Below are 16,764 nucleotides of genomic sequence, written 5' to 3' on the forward strand. Positions count from 1 at the left end.
AGGGAAAAGAATTACAGAACCGCACATGAATACAATCAAGGCAAGGTCTCTTGTCCAACTTAAAGTAGCAAGATTAGAGCGATGTAAAGGGCAAGGATCGAGAGTATAAAGGAATCTCCGTGAGAAGAATTATCCAAAAAATTATGGTCTCCTCATTATGACCAACAAGACAGAAGTGATTACATATTCGAGAACTTTATTACAAAGGACCAAGATGACACATTATCTTTTAGTGGATATATCAAATATTTTATCCTCCTCGGTACAACTAAAAGCTATTCTTTAAAAGTATAAAAATAAAATTAATTCTACCACAGGGGATAAAAGTAATCGTGGCAGTTGAACGAAAGGTTTAGAAATGTTTAGGCTTCTAATTCTCTTGTCAAATCAACTGCTAGAATAAGATATAGTTTGTAGTTAAAACATAAACGGAACACCAATAAGATATAGTTTGTAGTTAAAACATAAAAGGAACACCGATACCAATAGCTGAGATTTAAGACAGGCAAGAAAACCCAAAACTTCATAAGTAAAATAAAATAAACAAAAATAATCCGAAATTATGTATGAACATGACAAATCCAATATGAGCAGGAACAACATTTTAGACAAAAGTTATTGGTCGAGACAAATCAAAAAATGTATAATACCTGCAAAAACTTGGACGGATCCACTTGTACCGTCTTAGACGGGGTCTTCTTATCTGAACGAGAATCTTCCCCAACGCTGGTTTGCCGAGTATTTTTCTTCCCCGACTCAGCATTTCCTTCGCCGGTCTTCCCATCGGTTTTCAAAATCTCCACTGCTTTCTGCAACTCGTTTCCTTCTTCGCTTCTATTCCGTAGAGCTTCAATGTCCTCCAAAGTCCTCGCATGTACCAACCCCTCGTCGATGTTGTCCAGAGTTTTCGCCGTGAATTCGAACTCCTCGATTTTCGGCAGAGAGGACTCGGATTTCTTTGGCTTCTTTTTCGACTTGACGACCGTCCATTCCTTCTCCGCGTTGGCGTCGATGCCTAGCTTTTCCAGCTTCCTCTTCAGCTTCTTCTGTAGTCCCAACTCCGCTTGGCTGAACATGTTATCGATGGAAACCAAATGATCTTCCAGGTCCTCGACGTCTTCAATTTTACCGTCCGTTCCGCTTTCCTCTTTACATTTCCCTGCCGTTTTTTTCTGCTTGCCATCCTTACTGGTAATTTCTTTTCCACTCTCTTTAGTCTTCACTTTCTTCTTAACTTTATCCTTCTTTGTCACATTTTTCTTTCCTTCAATCTTGCCTTTTTCTATTTCTTTCGAATCATTTTTAACCTCCGTTCCTTTATCTTCCTTTGTCTTTTTAAGCTTCTTTTTATCTTTAGAAGTGTCCAAATTACCTTTTGCTTTCTTCTGCTTCTTCTTTCCTTTAATTTTCTTAACCAGTTCCTCATTCCCATCTTCAATTTCAACTTTATCATCTGAACTGTCCTCAGCTTCGGCAATTTTCCTTTTAAGGTCAACTGTCAATTCACATTTAGTGTTCTCAGTGTCCCCATTCACTAAGTCACTTGGTTCCTCCATTTCTTCCTCATCGTTCTCTTCTGTCTGCTCCATATCTTCATCACCGTCATCATCTTCCGCTCCGTCGTCCTTTTCCTTTCTACTCATCTCCGCCTGGCGCTGTTTTTCCGCCACTACCTCCATCGCCTTCTTCTCGATGAGTCTCCGCCGATTGACTTCTTCCCAGAACTTCTTGAAGTTGACGAAACTGTCGTCGATGGCACTCTCCGGCGTCACTTGCACCCTTTCCGGCACCTGGTGTAACAGGTTCGCCGTCCATGGGTTCGAGGGGTCAAACATCCCGGCCTCGATGGCTTCTTGCCTCTCCTGAAACGAGAAAATCGAACGGTTAACAAACTTCATACATAGATACATATACCAAGGCACTTCCCCCAATTTTAAGGGGTAGCCGACATCAAACAAATGAAACAAAAAAGGGGACCTTTCCTCTCTACGTTCCTCCCAGCCTGACGAGGGACTCGAACGAGTTCGGCTGGTACTGCTAGGGTGCCACAGCCCAATTCAATCAAACACTTTCAAATATCAAGGAAAGCTTTTGTATTAGATTCCTAAAACTCAACAATCTAAAATAAAAATTTTGGTTTAACTCAAAGTATCCATATTTCAAGAAATCAAATTATCATTTTTAGTTGCAACAATGCAAGACCATCAACAGGATTTGAAAATTCATGAGTAAACTTTATAATACTGAGATTATACGAGAGGCAGCAGTTACTTTAGGAATATAAAGAATTGTATATATTTCATTAACATCATCCTAAAACAGCCCTATTTAAGATCAATTTAATCTTTACCGTTTTGAGTTTTTTATCTTCTAATAAATCTCTAAAATGTATTTTGATAAACGGCATTTATTTGAGATTTTCAGAAAAATATATATAAACCTATTATTGGACAGAAGCATTCTTCAAAGTAAAAAAAGGAGATATTTTATCCTGTCTTTGAATCGGTGATTGTCATCTGACCCACGATTTTAAGGTGAATAACCGAAATGACCGCAAGTGCAGAGAACACAAGACAAATTTGACAGTCGAAACGCATTTTGTGCGAATGCTTAAACTTCGAACAATGAGGAATGCCAAGCTTCGGAAACGGAATGGAATTTTGTTAGAACTATTTCAACTAATTGTTTATGAAAAATATGTTTAAAATCTTATTTCACTGAATGAAATTATGTTACAAGCATTACAGGCTAAATCATTACTGTGTGCTGGTTAAACCAGCTAACCAATGAACTAATAATAATATAGTACTACCACTACTACTAATAATATACTGTTCCTACTATATTAACTACATTAAATGAGTAAAATTAACTTGGACCTGTACACAGACATTGTCTACACGCTCAAAGAAAACAGGTAGCAAAATATGAATTCTAAAATTTTCGACGCCTCAAAACAGTTGGTAAAATATGAATTCTTAAATTTTTTACCCCTAAAAAAAAATATTACAGAAACTTTTATTCAACCAGATTAAGTACAAAATATAATATACATTTTTCTTTTTTTTTAGGGTAGAATTAACAGCTTTCCATTTCTTAAATAATATGGCTTTATCACTTTGCCCCTGTCTAAAAGAACAGATAAACCTTTTCTAGCAAATCTTTCAATGAAAGGAGTTATGGCGACCTTTTGGAGACGTCCCTTCCTGGTAATCTGATGGACTGGGGTTCAAGAACTGCTCAAGCTCCATAGTTTCTTGTAGTGTCTGCAACCCTACTATCCTTGTGACCTAAGGATGAGGGGGAGGGTTTGGGAGAGTCTATAAGTCTACTTGCTGAGTCATCAGCAGCCATTGCCTGGCCCTCCCTGGTCCTAGCTTGGGTTGAGGGGCAGCTTGGATGCTTATCATATACATATGTATACTCATTCTCTAGGGCATTATCCTGCCAGGAAATTGTCACTGTCCCTTGCCTCTGCCATTCATGAATGTCATTTTAAATTTTAATACTGCACTACTTTATGAGGTAGTAGGGTGATTAGGGCACCAGCACCCTATGAGATACTACCGCTAGAGTGTTATTGGGTCTTTTGACTGGCCAGACAGTACTACATTGGATCCCTGTCCCTGGTTACGGCTCATTTTCCTTTGCCTACACATACACCGAATAGTCAGGTCTATTTTTTTACATATTCTCCTCTGGCCTGGCCCTTCATGGGCTCAGCTTGGGTGAAAAGAGGGCTTGGGCGCTAATCATATGTATATATGGTCATTCTCACTATCTCTTGCTTCTGCCATTCATGAGTGGCCTTTAAGCCTTATAAACTAGACTATATTGAAGGCCCTAAACTTGTCTTCATAAAGAATTAGTATAAAAACTAAATCTTGAAAGCCAATCTGAGAACTATGACACTACCAGAAACAAATTATTCTAAACTAATAAGTCCCCATTCTCTGAGCTAACTAATTTCAGACCTTCCCTGGAGCTAACTATTTTCAGACCTTCCCTCGAGCTAACTATTTTCAGACCTTCCCTGGAGCTAACCATTTTCAGACCTTCCCTGGAGCTAACCATTTTCAGACCTTCCCTGGAGCTAACTATTTTTAGACCTTCCCTGGAGCTAACTATTTTCAGACCTTCCCTGGAGCTAACTATTTTCAGACCTTCCCTTGAGCTAACCATTTTCAAACCTTCCCTGGAGCTAACTATTTTCAGACCTTCCCTGGAGCTAACTATTTTCAAACCTTCCCTCGAGCTAACTATTTTTAGACCTTCCCTGGAGCTAACTATTTTCAGACCTTCTCTCGAGCGATCTTTTTTCAGACCTTCCCTGGAGCTAACTAATTTCTGACCTTCCCTGGAGCTAACTATTTTCAGACCTTCCTTGGAGCTAACCATTTTCAGATCTTCCATCGAGCTAATTATTTTCAGACCTTCCCTGGAGCTAACCATTTTCAGACCTTCTCTGGAGCTAACTATTTTCAGACCTTCCCTGGAGCTAACCATTTTCAGACCTTCCCTGGAGCTAACTATTTTCAGACCTTCCCTGGAGCTAACTAATTTCAGACCTTCCCTGGAGCTAACTATTTTCAGACCTTCCCTTGAGCTAACTATTTTCAAACCTTCCCTGGAGCTAACTATTTTCAGACCTTCCTTGGAGCTAACCATTTTCAGATCTTCCATCAAGCTAACTATTTTCAGACCTTCCCTCGAGCTAACTATTTTCAGACCTTCCATCGAGCTAACTATTTTCTGACTTTCCTTGAGCTATATTCAGACCTTCCCTCGAGCTAACTATTTTCAAACCTTCCCTCGAGCTAACCATTTTCAAACCTTCCCTTGAGCTAACTATTTTCAAACCTTCCCTAGAGCTAACTATTTTCAGACCTTCCTTGGAGCTAACCATTTTCAGACCTTCCCTTGAGCTAACTATTTTCAAACCTTCCCTGGGGCTAACCATTTTCAGACCTTCCCTTGAGCTAACTATTTTCAAACCTTCCCTGGAGCTAACCATTTTCAGACCTTCCCTTGAGCTAACTATTTTCAAACCTTCCCTGGAGCTAACCATTTTCAGACCTTCCCTCGAGCTTACCATTTTCAGACCTTCCCTCGAGCTTACCATTTTCAGACCTTCCATCGAGCGATCTATTTTCAGACCTTCCCTCGAGCTAACTATTTTCAGACCTTCCTTGGAGCTAACCATTTTCAGACCTTCCCTCGAGCTAACTATTTTCAGACTTTCCTTGAGCTAACCATTTTCAGACCTTCCATCGAGCTAACCATTTTCAGACCTTCCATCGAGCGATCTATTTTCAGACCTTCCATCGAGCTAACTATTTTCAGACCTTCCTCGAGCTATTTTCAGACTTTCCCTTTAGCTAACTATTTTCAGACCTTCCTCGAGCTATTTTCAGACCTTCCTTGCAGCTAACCATTTTCAGACCTTCCATCGAGCTAACTATTTTCAGACGTTCCTCGAGCTATTTTCAGACTTTCCCTTTAGCCAACTATTTTCAAGAACATAAATTACCTTTCTCAAAGACTCCAATTTTGCCTTCAGCTCCTCCTCGTCCTCCTCGTCATCGGAGGAGTCGGCCAGCTTTCTCTTGGCCGTAAGATCCTGGTGCATGTTCAGGTTCTCCTTCAGGGCCGCACGTGCCTAAGCAAACGGGATATGCAACTTGAATACATTACCACTGAAATTTTGGATTAGTCATTGGACACAAATATAAAAAAAAATTTTAATTTTAATAAAATTTATCATCTAAATACTCATCTGGTATTTATCTTGCCTTAATCATGAAAGAAGGTGATGACATTACCAGGTAAAATTTACTTAAAGTACTTAGGCAAAGATATAAATAAAATTATATATATCATCAATAAACAAGATACAGAAACAAAATACATTTTGCCTTTCATTTTCTCTTTCAAAATACTGTTTTGAGCGTTATATTGTGATGACAATCAATAACGATTACTTTCCAAGAGTAACGAGTGGTACATTAAGTCCACAGACTGTACAATCAATCTCCTGCACCAATTAAAATAACTGGCAGGTCAAAACGAGGAACAAATACGAGGAAAACGAACGCCTCGTGACCCCTGCAACTCACGGTTTCGTCTCGGCCCACGCGCAGTCCTTGCAGCTGCGCCCATTTGGACTTCTTGTGCCGGAGGGTCATTCTCTCGTGAACTCTCGCTCTCTCCAACTCCTCGAGCTTCTCCAGAGCGGCTTCGGGGTTCGATTTCTGAAGCTCCTCTAACTGCGCCCTCTCTTGCTTGAGTTTGTCTTTGCGCAGAAGTCGGTGGAATCTGAAATTTTGAAATTTTGTCAAAGCAAAAATTCTCACTTGTTTTGATTTATTGATTCTTAGTCTTATAGCTTAGTGTTGGGGCAAGGAGGTCATTCATTATAAAGGGATAACTCGTTAAAATGTGAAGTAAAGGTTGAAAAAGAGATTTGATAGCAAGGAGAAAGAATGGAAACAAGACTGCATGAAAAGTGAAAGGCTAAAGAGATATACAAAGACTCTTCATTAATGCTCACAGTGCACCCCTTGAGGTGAACATTAACGGCACTACCCTAACTGCAAGGTAGAAAAGAATTGACTAAAATCACTTAATTTATCAAACTGTATATATCTTCTATTATAAAGTGCATACTGATTCTAAATACTGAAATAAAAATATGAAAAGCTCCCAATATAAAACTTTATGATTCATAAATACAAACTATATTATACAATATCACCTTATACCTTGTCGGTTCACAGTCCTGATTCCCAATGCAAGTTACAAAGATTTTGGATGTCTCAAAGCAAAGACTTTAGTCCATCCACAGAGATACCACTTGCTCTTGGGTAGAGCGATTTGGTTTGAATGTTTAGAGTCTTTATTATCTTGTCTTACTTATTCTTGAAATCGTGTACCTTGTTACTGTTCACTACATATACTGGAAGTCTGTTCCAAGTATTTGCTATTTTGTACCTAAAGAAATTCCCACATTGAGTGGTGTTGTATCTTTCCAATTCCAGTTTGTATCCGTTTTCAAGGTTTCAAGGTCGCTCATGAATGGCAGAGGCAAGGGACAGTGACATTGCCCTAGCAAGCAGGACAATGCACTAGTAGAAGGACCATATATTATATGACCAGCGCCTTAGCCTCCTCTCCATCCAAGCTAAGCCCAGGGAGGGCCAGGCGATGACTCAGCAGATAGACCTATAGGCTCCCCTAAACCCCCCCAACCCTTAGCTCACAAGGATGGTAAGGTTGCAGACAATAAAGGCACTAACGATTCTGAGTGGGACTCAAACCCCCAACTGGCAAACACCAGGTAGAGACGTTACCAATCAGGCCACAACAACCTGATTGGACTACGCGCTAAGAGCTAAGTGTGAAAAGGTTGTTGTAGTCTAATCTTGGTATTCTTTCAAGAATTTTGAATGCCTCTGTAAGCTAGAGGGAGAATGAGAGAGTCCACCCGAGTGAGGTTAACAACCTATCGCATCTACTCTTACCCATCAGAAGAGAAACAGAAATGTCAGTAGTTGATAAAACAAAACATTATGTTACTGTTTCAGACGGAAGACTAGAGACGAAGAGTAAATAGTGAAGGTTATTAAACACTGAGATATATTAAACAAAGCAATCACGATGGGTTTACGTATTGATTCTCACATAGCTATAGTACTGTTTCTCATAAAATACAAAAAGGAAGGGGATTAAAGTTATCAGGAAACATAAAATGCCAATACAAGTTTGTACCAAACTATGGGAAAATAAAGATCCATAATGAAAATACAAAAGAGAAAATAGAGAAGTACTTTATTACTCTACCAAATGAGGGCATTTGCTTTTATCAATGAACAAAGGCAAGGAATAAAAAAAACTTGGAAATGCAAAAGGTACTTCACAGCACGAGGCAAAATACGACAGAAAACATAAACAAAAAAACTCGGAAACTCAATGATTGAATTATTCTAACAAGAACAGTATCTACTGTACGAAGGCTGATGGGGGAAATGAAAAAAAAAAAAGCAAAATAATTCATGTAAACACAAATCTACCATTATAAATGTGATGACATAAGTATTAACTATGAGATAAAGAGAAGAAAGACCAGCATCTTAACTATGAGATGAAGAGAAGACAGACCAGCGTCTTAACTATGAGATGAAGAGAAGACAGACCAGCGTCTTAACTATGAGATGAAGAGAAAACAGACCAGCGTCACCTAGAAAGATTATATGAATCTTATTGAATTAAAAGCATTTCCCAACAGAAAAATAGAATGATTTCTCCAAGCTCAGCAGTTTTGTATATCAGACCCAAAACAAAACTTAGTCTCACAGACTTCCATTCCTTACTCTTCATGTTGAACATAATTGAAGCAGTGAGATCTACATAGCAAGTGGAAAGGGACTCCCTCCTATGTGATTGATAGATTTATACATTAATATTTCTTTAAATTAAATAACAACAACAAATGCAATCGTTTCCAGTCCACTGCAGGACAAAGGCATCAGACATGTCTATTTTCATGTCTGAATTTGGCAAGTTTTCATCACCTTGCTGTCCAACTGTGGATTGGTGATGCAGGGAGACTTTTGTCTGATAGCTCACAGCAAACCAACCTATTATGGGTGGCCGTAACTAGTACAGCTTTGGTGATCATGGTGATACACAAACCTTAAAAGGTTCAAGGTTTAAAGGTCTTTCATGAATGGCAGAGGCAAGGGACAGTGACACTGTCCTAGCAAGCAGGCCAATGCCCTAGAGACTGACCTTATATTATATGATCAGCGCCCAAGCCTCATCTCCACCTAAGCTAGGACCAAGGAGGGCCAGGCAGTGGCTACTGATGACTCAGCAGATAGACCTATAGACTCCATCAAACCGCCCCCCAAACCTTAGCTCACAAGGATGGTAAGGTTGCAGACACTAATGGCACTAACGAGTCTGAGCGGGACTCGAACCCCCGACTGGCAAACATCAGGCAGAGACGCTACCAATTAGGCCCCAGCAACCTATCACCACATCAAGGTATTCCAACTCATCAACCATATACACTCCTGAGTTGCTACTGAAGCAGGAGGCCAAAGTGATGAATGTACAGGAGCCTCTAATCACACGAGATGAATAAAAATTTCTATCAAACAATACCAACAAACAGCATCAACTGGGGTGAGGGCTCAGTTGGTGCTCTCAATTGGGAGGGAACTGGTGCCTCCTATTCAAGGTTATGTGAATGGGAAGCCACAGGTTGGGGCACAAGAGAAGCATTTCCTTTTCACCTTCAGGAGGTGGGCAGCAGCTAGAAACTCTTCTTCTAAAGGAGGGGACAAAAAGGCCTTGGGGAGGGAATAGGACATAACGGTTTCCTCCCTCTACCAGTTGTCCTCATATCCAAGGTGACTGAACTACTGAGGACCTGTCATCATCTACACACACAATAGTCCAGCCCAGAATGGAGAGGTTATGTCAGGCACTGCTTCTGCTGCAGTAGAAGGTGCCCCTAAAGGGTCTAAGGAATGTCCTGAGGCAGGATTGGAATGAGCGCAGCTGACGATGTCCCGACCAGCAGCTTTTGTGCTCGGTATCCTATGTACGAGACCAAGTAAAGGTAGTAGGAGCATGAGCTCCTAAACCTCGTACCAAATATCCTTCCCAAGTTCTGTTCTGACATAATATTCCTCTTCCCATGAAACCATGTCGGGGAATCGGTCAAAATCTTGAGAGCGACCGCATCCTATCCGTGGTCCTGTGCTTTAGTGATTCCTTACGGCTTCTCTTCAGCAGCAGGAGCGTTAGGAAGCAACAGGAAAAGGTGACGTGGTTCCCAGGTACCTTAGGAGATGACTATCACCTGAGGCACAAGTGCAAGTTCCAATTTTTGTTCCGAATCATGTGGTTACCAATTTTTAGTAGGTTGGCCAAGGGACCAGCCAACCATTGATTGGCAAGATATTACTACATAGGATCCCTCTCTAGTTATGGAATAGCCTGGCTTATTCTTTACACATTCTCTTTCCTCATATACCTAACAACACTAGGATGACAGAAAAATTCGCCTTCACTCAACAAGTTAACTACTCTACTGAAATTTAGCTATGGTAAGCAGTCCTTCTAGAAGGACATTCCAAAATCAAACCTTTCTTCTCTAATTTAATTATTGTGGTTACGGCTCATTTCTAATTTGTCTACACATACACGGAATAGCCTGGCCTATTCTTTACACCTTTTTCTCTTTCCTCACACACCTAACAACACTAAGATGACAGAAAAATTCTTCACTCAAGGGGTTAACTACTGTACTGTAATTTAGCTATGGTAAGCAGTCCTTCTAGAAGGACATTCCAAAATCAAACCTTTCTTCTCTGAGCTAATTATTGTATATTTAATTGAAGATAATGCCTCACTAACATACATTACAGTACCTATCAACTGTATTGATGGCAATCAAAAGCCCAGGTGTTTTCATCTGCTTTGTAAATTCATCGATATAAGAATGACTTATAGTTTACCTGGTCACCACACGTCCTGCATTTGGCCAGGGAGACCAATTCGCACCTAAAGGTTTAAAAGATGTCACACAGCATTACGCTAAAGATACAGAGAGGGACTACAATATGTATAGTTGAAGTAGCTATGGGGGCAAAAGAAAAAAAAAAAAACAATTAGTAACGCACACAGCACGCCACCTGAGGAGAATTGATAACCCTACCCATCTACCGGGCAACAATGATATAACAACTTAAAGACGTACTTGCGGCTCTTGTTCTTGTTTTGCATCCAGGCCTTGCGCTGTATTCGTCTGCGCTGCTGCCTCTCCTTCCACAGGAGGTGGTTTCGCTCTTTCAGCTCCTCCAGGGACATGGCCAGCCTTCTCTCCTTCATTTCTTTGGTCTCCTGAAAAGGACACTTCATTAAGCCACCAATACAGAAAGCGTTTCATCATGAACTCATCTTTTGTTTACCTGACAAAAGGATTTGACTGATGAATTTTAGCCTAATGGACATTTGATGAAACCGGGGAAGTCGTTCTGCATCTTCATGTAAATATACTAAATAATAAATTTGAAAAACAAAATAGTTGAGAGTAAAATATACATACTATCTGATCCTTGTAAGTAGTTTTATACACATGCTTATGAAGCCATGACACCTAGCTCTTACGAGTCCTTGAAGATATCCATGTCTAGTAATTTAAATCAATTTAAATCAGAGTAAAATAAATCATGATTTGAATCAAAATGAAATATACTGACAGAAATTACCTTGGAAAGAAGAAAACTCCCAAACCTGGTCAATATTTTTAAGTATTGCAACAAAAGTACAAAAATCCTAGTTAATAGCTATAACATTTTGCGTAAATGTGGTGTTCTTAAGAATTGAAGTTGTTGCAAGTATACAAATTATAAAGGTCTTGATTTTTATGAGTGTTAATAGGAATTAAAAAATTTTGTTGCTAATACAGTATGCATTTGGAGAACACCTTAATATGTTTTTAGTTTTATTTCTTATTGTGTACTTTCTTAAAAAAAAAACTGCTTTATATTTGTATTTTTCTTTGATTGTGGTTTTGATTATTTTTGTGCATATATGAACTAGTTACTCTAACCAGTTCTCTTCTTTGTCTGCATCCTTTCCCACTTCTATGTGGGATCAATGGATATTTGATGACTTTTATTTGAGTCGGATAAAGGAGAGAAGCAATTTAAAACCTATTTCAGTGTTCTGGGCTTTGAACTTACGGGTTTTTACACCAGAGGTTGCTCTTCCTACTGAAATAGGTATCGGCCAACTTCTCTCACTCCGGTCCGATTAAATCATTAGTCTGAATTTTGGTTTTTAAGAGAAAAACTCACCTTCAGAAATGTATATTAAATTATGGTTTCATTTAACGCAGATCAGGTCCAATACGAGAAAATACCCTCTTAAGACTGAAATGAATAATCAGCTGTAGCAAACAGGTACTATTGAAAAAAAATCTGATTTGGATTAAATAAATCAATTTTTAAAATTTACTTTTAGAAAAAATAATTTTCTTTTTCAACCCTGCTGAACCGACTTCTCAAAGGGACTTACTTTCTGTTTAGCTATTGTAGACACAAACATAAACATCTTACTAATACTGTTTTCACTTAATGACGGTAGACAACTATAACACAATTACCTTTAAAACTTTGTCTCATCAAAACGAAAATACAAAAATACTGGAAAGTGATACGATATTCAGTACATTTTCATGTGATCATTTCTATACCAGCCATTGTTATTCTTACCCCCGAGACCGATGGCCACATACCTTCTTATCTTCTACGAGTTTGGCCCCCTGGAGTAAGGCATAGACCTCTTTTTCCAAAGGCGTACGCATTTTGTCGTCTTCTTTGAGTGCAGTGTGCAGTTTAACTTCCGGCTGCTGCAACGGAAAGGTCAGCTGGTCTTCTTTTCGACGTTTGTGTACCAAACCGGCCCACTTCTCCGAATCGCACGCAACCTTGTCGAAGCCAGCAGCTCGCTTTGCCTGTAAATGGAAGGACAAAGTTACGCTTTGCCTGTAAATGAAAGGACAAAGTTACGCATTGCCTGTAAATGAAAGGACAAAGTTACTCTTTGCCTGTAAATGAAAGGATAAAGTTAATAAGTATGTTATTTTCATTAGTAAAATAAATTTTTGAATATACTTACCCGATAATCATGTAGCTGTCAACTCTGTTGCCCGACAGAATTCTATGGAGGGATACGCCAGCTATCACAATACTAGAAGGGGGTGTTCTTACCAGCGCCACCTGTGGCCAGGTACTCAAGTACTTCTTGTTGACACCTCCTCAATTATTCCTCGGTCCCACTGGTTCTCTATGGGGAGGAAGGGAGGGTCAATTAAATCATGATTATCGGGTAAGTATATTCAAAAATTTATTTTACTAATGAAAATAACATTTTTCAATATTAAACTTACCCGATAATCATGTAGCTGATTCACACCCAGGGGGGTGGGTGAAAACCAGTGTACAAGATTAAAGGATAGCTAAGTATCCCATATTTCATATAACAGTTATCTCAAATAACAATGAAATAATAAGTACCTGGTAAGGAAGTCGAATTGAACCGTTACTCTGTCTCTTTTTTAAGTTCGTCTTCCTTACTGAGCGCAGCGTTCCTCTTGGAGGCTGAATCAACCCAAAGGTGCTAAAGTATACAGGGCTGCAACCCATACTAAAGGACCTCATCACAACCTTTAACCTCGGCGCTTCTCAAGAAAGAATTGACCACCCGCCAAATCAACAAGGATGTGGAAGGCTTCTTAGCCGACCGAACAACCCATAAAAAGTATTCAAGAGAAAGGTTAAAAAGTTATGGAATTATGGGAATGTAGTGGCTGAGCCCTCGCCTACTACTGCATTCGTTGCTACGAATGGACCCAGGGTGTAGCAGTACTCGTAAAGAGACTGGACATCTTTGAGATAGAATGATGCGAACACTGACTTGCTTCTCCAATAGGTTGCATCCATAACACTCTGCAGAGAACGGTTCTGTTTGAAGGCCACTGAAGTAGCCACAGCTCTCACTTCATGTGTCCTTACCTTCAGCAAAGCAAGGTCTTCTTCCTTCAGATGAGAATTTGCTTCTCTAATCAGAAGCCTGATGTAGTAAGAAACTGAGTTCTTAGACATTGGTAGAGAAGGCTTCTTGATAGCACACCATAAGGCTTCTGATTGTCCTCGTAATGGTTTTGACCTTCTTAAATAGTACTTAAGAGCTCTAACAGGGCAAAGTACTCTCTCTAGTTCGTTCCCCACCATGTTGGACAGGCTTGGGATCTCGAACGACTTAGGGCAAGGACGGGAAGGAAGCTCGTTTTAGCCAAAAAAACCGAGCCGCAAGGAACATGTAGCCGTTTCAGATGTGAAACCTATGTTCCTGCTGAAGGCGTGGATCTCACTTACTCTTTTACCTGTTGCTAAGCACACGAGGAAAAGAGTTTCTAATGTGAGGTCCTTAAAAGAGGCTGATTGGAACGGTTCAAATCCTGATGACATTAGGAACCTTAGGACCACGTCTAGATTCCAGCCTGGAGTGGACAACCGACGTTCCTTTGAGGTCTCAAAAGACCTAAGGAGGTCCTGTAGATCTTTGTTGGAGGAAAGATCCAAGCCTCTGTGGCGGAAAACCGCTGCCAACATACTTCTGTAACCCTTGATCGTAGGAGCTGATAGGGATTTTACGTTCCTTAGATGTAACAGGAAGTCAGCAATCTGGGTTACAGTGGTACTGGTTGAGGAAAACTGCATTGGCCTTGCACCAGCTTCGGAAGACTTCCCATTAAGACTGATAGACTCTGAGAGTGGATGTCGTCCTTGCTCTGGCAATCGTTCTGGCTGCCTCCTTCGAAAAGCCTCTAGTTCTTGAGAGACTTTCGATAGTCTGAAGGCAGTCAGACGAAGAGCGTGGATGTTTGGGTGTATCTTCTTTACGTGAGGTTGACGCAGAAGGTCCACTCTAGGAGGAAGAGTCCTGGGAACGCCGACCAGCCATTGCAGTACCTCGGTGAACCCTTCTCTCGCGGGTCAGAGGGGAGCAACCAACGTCAACCGTGTCCCTTTGTGAGAGGCGAACTTCTGAAGTACCCTGTTGACAATCTTGAACGGCGGGAATGCATACAGGTTGAGATGGGACCAATCCAGCAGAAAGGCATCCACGCGAACTGCTGCTGGGTCTGGAATCGGAGAACAATACAAGAGGAGCTTCTTGGTCATCGAGGTAGCGAATAGAACTATGGTTGGCAGACCCCACAGGGCCCAAAGTCTGCTGCAAACATTCTTGTGAAGGGTCCACTCTGTGGGGAAGACCTGACCCTTACGGCTGAGGCGATCTGCCATGACATTCATATCGCCCTGAATGAGCCTCGTTACCAGCGTGAGCTTTCGATCTTTGACCAAATGAGGAGGTCCCTTGCGATCTTGAACAACTTCCTCGAATGAGTCCCTCTCTGCTTGGAGATGTAAGCCAAGGCTGTGGTGTAGTCGGAGTTCACCTCCACCACCTTGTTAAGCTGGAGGGACTTGAAGTTTATCAAGGCCAGATGAACTGCCAACAACTCCTTGCAATAGATGTGAAGTGTCCTTTGCTCCTGATTCCATGTTCCCGAGCATTCCTGTCCGTCCAGTGTCGCACCCCAGCCCGTGTCCGATGCGTCCGAGAAGAGACGGTGGTCGGGGGTCTGAACAGCCAAAGGTAGACCTTCCTTGAGAAGAATGCTGTTCTTCCACCACGTTAGAGTAGACCTCATCTCTTCGGAAACAGGAACTGAGCCCGTCTCTAGCGTCATGTCCTTTCTCCAGTGAGCAGCTAGATGATACTGAAGGGGGCGGAGGTGGAGTCTCCCTAACTCGATGAACAGGGCCAGCGATGAAAGTGTCCCTGTTAGACTCATCCCCTGCCTGACTAAGCATCGGTTCCTTCTCAGCATGCTCTGGATGCATTCTAGGGCTTGGAAGATCCTTGGGGCCGACGGACAAGTCCGAAAAGCTCGACTCTGAAGATCCATACCCAAGGAAACAATGGTCTGGGATGGAACGAGCTGAGACTCCTCAAAATTGACCAGGAGGCCCAGTTCCTTGGTCAGATCCATAGTCCATTTGAAAATCTCCAGACAGCGACGACTTGTGGGAGCTCTTAAAAGCCAGTCGTCTGACGGAGCCGGACACAAGATCATGATACTGCTGCACAGTCTGTAAACTGACAATCATGGGCAAGCGAGGAAGTACAGTGACAACCCGAATCTGTCTAGACTATCTGGGTCGTACAGACAACTCCTTAACGGGTTGCTGAGGTTGCCGCACTGCGTCACAACAAGTCCCTTCTGTTGGTTGTTGAACGTCTTCCCCGTGACACATTGACTCCGTAAACAAAAATCCTCTAACAAGGACTAAGCTTGGACTGCATGTCATGCAACACAGCTCAAGGTCTATGGGAGCAGGTGTGGTAACAGACGGGATTAGCGGCTGAAGTGGAACCATTACCTTCCCTGTAAGCATGTTATGCTTAAATAAAAGTCCATAAGAGGTTATGCAGCTAAAGGCTCCCTCCAAATGACAGAGTCCTCAAGGGAATATCAGAAGGAGGGAGAAAAGAACTTTCTCATCTACAGGGACCTTATCCTAGAAAAGCTAAGTTCTCTGAGTGAGGGTTCACTGGTGCAAAAGCAGCAGACTAGAAGGCAACGTTATGAAACTGCTTGACAGTCTAGTGAGTTGGCAACAACCCAAGATATGTTGAGAAGCATGCGGTAAGGTATGCAGAGCATGATGAATGCAGAGTATGCTGTATGCAGAGCATGCTGTAAGTAGAGCATGTTGTATGCAGAGCATGCTGAATGCAGAGCATGCTGTATGCAGAGCATGTTGTATGCAGAGCATGCTGAATGCAGAGCATGCTGAATGCTGAGCATGTAGTAAGCAGAGCCTGCTGTAAGCAGAGCCTGCTGTAAGGAAAGCAGAGCGTGTGCATGGCGTTTAACATTTCTCAGAAATTCCATGACCAGTGCTAGAGTGCTTTATGCATGCTTGCATGGGGTTTAAAAATCAACATAATGTTTACCTTACATTCATAACTCATGATCCATATTTTTGCCATGGTTTGAAAATGGAGGTAAGGTATGCTGAACAGCAGAGTCAGAACGAGCTGGAACAACAACAGTGGAAGGTGCAGAAAGTTCCTGTTCCTGTGGTATGAGTGGAGCGTGAAGAGACCGAGGTT

The 16,764-nt window shown here is 41.3% G+C and overlaps 1 protein-coding gene across 1 annotated transcript in view; it reads right to left on the minus strand.

The window, feature by feature from the left end:
- The window catches only part of LOC137636668 (U3 small nucleolar RNA-associated protein 14 homolog A), a 49,131-nt gene that overhangs the window by 16,457 nt on the left and 15,910 nt on the right, over nucleotides 1-16,764 (minus strand). The window contains exons 4-8 of the mRNA XM_068369055.1: nucleotides 12,311-12,529; nucleotides 10,769-10,911; nucleotides 6,117-6,315; nucleotides 5,531-5,659; nucleotides 651-1,862 (exon numbers count right to left, since the gene is read on the minus strand). Of these exons, the coding sequence (XP_068225156.1) occupies nucleotides 651-1,862; nucleotides 5,531-5,659; nucleotides 6,117-6,315; nucleotides 10,769-10,911; nucleotides 12,311-12,529 (1,902 nt within the window). The remainder of the gene's footprint in view (nucleotides 1-650; nucleotides 1,863-5,530; nucleotides 5,660-6,116; nucleotides 6,316-10,768; nucleotides 10,912-12,310; nucleotides 12,530-16,764) is intronic.

Source organism: Palaemon carinicauda, unplaced genomic scaffold, assembly GCF_036898095.1.
Source record: "Palaemon carinicauda isolate YSFRI2023 unplaced genomic scaffold, ASM3689809v2 scaffold35, whole genome shotgun sequence".
NCBI classification, from domain to species: Eukaryota; Metazoa; Arthropoda; class Malacostraca; order Decapoda; family Palaemonidae; genus Palaemon; species Palaemon carinicauda.